This window comes from Halyomorpha halys, unplaced genomic scaffold (assembly GCF_000696795.3).
Source record: "Halyomorpha halys isolate HHAL.00 unplaced genomic scaffold, Hhal_1.1 Scaffold708.1, whole genome shotgun sequence".
Taxonomy (NCBI): domain Eukaryota; kingdom Metazoa; phylum Arthropoda; class Insecta; order Hemiptera; family Pentatomidae; genus Halyomorpha; species Halyomorpha halys.
In genome coordinates, this window is record NW_027113783.1 from 416,409 (window position 1) to 420,993 (window position 4,585).

General features: G+C 33.3%; 1 protein-coding gene across 1 annotated transcript in view; it reads right to left on the reverse strand.

Moving 5' to 3' along the window:
• Positions 1-2,785: 2,785 nt before the first annotated feature.
• Positions 2,786-4,585, reverse strand: part of Gyg (Glycogenin) — a gene marked incomplete in the record, with an annotated part of 65,407 nt that continues 63,607 nt past the window's right edge. The window contains 1 exon segment of the mRNA XM_067051120.1: positions 2,786-4,533. Within this exon segment, the coding sequence (XP_066907221.1) occupies positions 3,446-4,533 (1,088 nt within the window).

A 4,585-nucleotide genomic window follows, 5' to 3' on the forward strand; every position in this document is an offset into this window, starting at 1 on the left:
AGTGATAGAATAGTTGATGTAAAACTATAGTTATGAATTGTGGAAAAATAATTAATAGAAATAGTAATAGATGTGTTAAAATTTAAAAAAAAATTGTTGTGAATAAATGAAATAGACTGAATGTGATATAGTGCAGAAAGGAGATATGACGTTTACAGTATAGATAACAATAGTAAGAAATAAAACAGCAATGACAAATAGTAACAATAATAAATGTCGACAATGATTCAGACAAGGAATAAGAGTGGGAGAACACGACCCGAGAGAAGAGTAGAAATAGTAATGTTTGATAAATTTAATTATGTATGATAAGATCTGAGACATGTCTGCATACAAGGGGAATTCGCTCTTTATCAACTTTATAGTTCACCAAAACTGGACTTTTTAATACTGTTTTCAGGAACTATTAAACATACAAATGGCTCTTATCGTTCGAATTGAAGCTAGCTTAAATCACCATTAGGTCGCTGATAATTTTTATATTCGAATGAGCAACAGTATCGTTGATACCTGTAAAAGAAATTCATAACATGTTGGTGTTTCATTATTTTGGGGGAGGGGGAATAGTTTTTGAAAAATTGTATCTCAGAAATTATTAGACGTACAATTGTTTTTTGGCATTCAAATTGAAAGTAGTTTAATCTACCACAAACTAGTTTATAATGATTATCTTGGTATGTGTAGCAGTTTCCGCAATACTTGCCAAAATATATACTCAAAACCGTTTAGTTATTTGATAAAACGATTGTTATTTGTTTTTTTAATTGTTATTATTTGCATAAAATATTTTAGTTCTTGAATAACTGTTCATAAAAAAATCAGGAAACGTTATTTTGTAAGTACGTATATGTAGTAGCGTATATGTAGTAGCGAGTGCTAATAGCAATTTTATCGCTAATAGCCATTAGTGTATCTAATAGTTCTTGGGATATTGTGTTTCTTAAGCCAAAAGGTTTTTCCTAACAACGAGGAATTAACAATATGTGAATTTATTTTAGATAATATCATCAAACTACATTACATTTAACAGGTTTCAGTTTGAGTGCTGATAGTACAACAACCCAAGAGGAGAAAAAAGGCAGTTATTTCACCCCAATTTAAACATTATTAACTATTTTATAGTTAATTTAACTAGCTTCAATTTGAGTGCTGATAGACAGTATGTCCTATGGTTTCTGAAATAAAGTTTTTCATCAATCAAACTTATTGTCCGAACAACTATAAATCAATTTATTTTAGCAAATATCATGAAAACTACTATTCCTACGAAGGTAAAGGTCATAAACCACTTTATAGTACATTAAACTAGCTTTAATTTGATTGCTAATAGACATCTGTACGTCTCATAGTTCCTGAGATATAGATTTCTCACAATAAATTAACTAACTACTGATATATCAGTACATTTTTATGAAATGTTACTTTTTAAAAGGCTTTATCTCGAGAACTATTGGACGTAAATATCTGTATTAAGGCTAATATTTCAGCAAATTTACTCTTCTTTAAATAATGTTCTTTTAAATTGTATAATGTTTTTGGTAGTTTTTAAGATATAGCGCTCCGAATGAAAAAGTAATGTTTTTTAAGGTTTTGAAACAGCCGCCATTTTTTATTCCCCCGACCTGTACTTGGCAGACTCATCAGTTTTTACTAGTAATTATACATAGTTTTCATTTAAGTAATCGAAAATCGGGGTGAGATAACTGGCTTTTTTTCTTCCCGGCTCTTGAACTCAGAGTTGCTCCATGATATTTGGAAAATTAATGTACAAATGTTTCAAAACGAAAATGTGCGTCTGAAGATACTCCAATCTCGGGTTCTGAAACGTGATTTATTTATTTTTGTCCACAGAACTTCTGGCATGTCACAGCATTTTCTTATTAGTATTACACCTAGTTTCTTTTTAGTCCAAAACTATACTGTACTATATAAACTTGGAAGATTTAGCACTTAAGTAACAGTTTTATAAATTCATTTGGTTATGCTGGAACTACACGTTTCCACTTGTCGCAAATCCAAGATTTGTACAAATTTTGGTAAACAATAGGAAGCAACAAACATCGATCTGCACACACAAACTTGTTTTGTTGTTTGAATTTTTTCGGCTATTATACTGCCTTTACTTTATTTTCATTATAAAAATGAACGAAGCAAAGACAGACGAAATATAAGGAAACGCAAATGTCAAAAATATAGGTTGCAAATAATAAAAATAGGACTACATAGTTTTTTTTTTAATGTCGTAGTGTTGTGTATAACCATATTGCTTTAAATGTGTACATTTTAAAAGTTAGTATAATAACCATTTTATTCGTTTCCATTTATGTATCTATAATTCTCCTCGCAGGCAGAAAGGAAGTAATCCCGTGACGACTTTTGGAGAAAGAAATGTAATTAATGTTTCGGCTTTAGTGTTCTCCACTCTCCATAAGTTGTTACGAGTAATAATATCAATGATATGACCATACGAAAACACTTTGATGTCCTGGTTTCCTGCTATACTCTAAATATGGTGTATAATGTAAATTTTATTTTGTTTTTGTATGAATGTACTTAGTATTATTAATAATTGCTCAAACTTTTGGAATATTAATATATCATTCCAACAAAATTGTGATGTACTAAATTTTAATAAATTTCCTGAAAGAAAAATAGTCAATTTGGACAACTATTTACTTTTATAATTGAATGAAAAGAAATAATGAAATTTTATAATACCCTTTACAAAATTAATTATATTTGAAAAGCAGTCAGATTATTAGGAAAGGTTTAAAAAATATATAAATCTAGTATCAAAATTTGTTTATTAATAATTATAGCAATTATTAGGCATAATGACATTCTCTAGTGACTAGTTCAAAAAATGATTATATAAATTTACATTTAATATTAATAGTATAAATAAAAATAATATGTGATGGCCAAGAAAGCCATTTATAAAGTGATTTATAAAATCCTTATTTAACAAGAAATTTGCCATAAATCTCATCAAGAGCCCTACAGTATAGATAAAAACACACAGTATAAATAAAAATCATATGCGATGGCCAAGAAAGCCATTCATAAGATGATTTATAAAATTCTTATTTAACATTAACTTTTTCATAAATGTGATCAAGAGCACTACAGTATAGATAAAAACACACAATATAAATAAAAATAATATGCGATGGCCAAGAAAGCCAATCATAAGATGATTTTAAAAATTTTTATTCAACATGAAATTTTTCATAAATGTGATGAAGAGCACTCACTACAAGCATATGAAAGAAATCAAATCATTTTTATAAAACCTGAGCACTCATCTTAAATATTCCAAGATATTAAGACAAGAAGACTAGATCTGTCAGACTGTCGAAATAAGAATTTGCTAGGCACAAACTAGCAAATCTTTCTCTATATATATAAATATTTAGCGCTAAAGATCAAAATACATTCCTCCAACTCATTTTTTGCCTTTACCAGATTTTCCATTCTTTCCCTGTTTTCGTTTAGGAGGTACTGGGGCATCTGTTGTTTGGTGGGATGAAGCAGGTGGAGTGGCAGGTTGAGATGGAGTAGCTTGGAGCTTACATACTTCTGGAGGGACATCAGCAGGTTGGGGTGAGGCTGGCCCAGATGGTGGGGTAATTGTAGGGGTTCCTGGTTCTTTTTTGCAAACCGGGGCATCTTCACCAACTAAAGGTGGTTGAATCCGTGCTTCTCCTGACTTTAATGAAGGTTCTGAAGAAGTGGGTGTCCCTGGTGCAGCAGCTTTAGGTTCTGAAGGTTTCAGGGGACAAATTTCGGGGGTTTCTGTTGGTTTTACAGTTTCTGGTGCAGCTTCTGCAGGTTTCTCACTTGAAGTTGCAACCTCAACTGGCTTTTCTAAGGTCGGTACAGGTTCTGCCTTTTTATCTGTTGGGGCTGCTTCCGTACCTTTGGTCAACGTAACAGCAGGTTCCACTGGCTTCTCAGCAGTTGTTGCTTTTATTGGCGCTTCTGTAACAGGCTCAGCTGGTTTTTCGGGGGTTTCGAGGGGTTTCTCCACCACTGGTGCTTCCTGTATGACTGATTTTTCTCCAGTAGGTACTGGCTCTACGGTTTTCTCTGCTGAAATTACTTCTGCTTTTGAAGATTCAGTCGGCTTTTCTGCTGACGGGGTGGATTCAGCTGATTTTTCCTTGTCCACAACAGTTTCAACTGCAGCTGGTGCAGCTTCTGGTGTGTTTTCAGGTACCGGTGGCGAAGATTCAGATGGTTTTACAGCAGCAGTAAGAGTTTCAGCTGTAACAACAGGTTCCGTTGTTTTCTCCGCTGTTACAATGGGTTCAGCTGGTTTCTCTGTAGGAGTAACGGTTTCAGCTGGTTTCTCAACAGCAACAGCAGGTTCTACTGGTTTCTCAGCTAAGACTACGGGTTCCACTGGTTTCTGAACTGCAACAGCGGGTTCTACTGGTTTCTCAGCAGATACAGCGGGTTCCACTGGTTTCTCAACTGCAACAGCGGGTTCCACTGATTTTTCAGCAGATACTACGGGTTCTAGTGGCTTCTCTGTGGATGCAACGGGTTCCACTAGTTTCTCTGCTGACACTACAGACTCCAC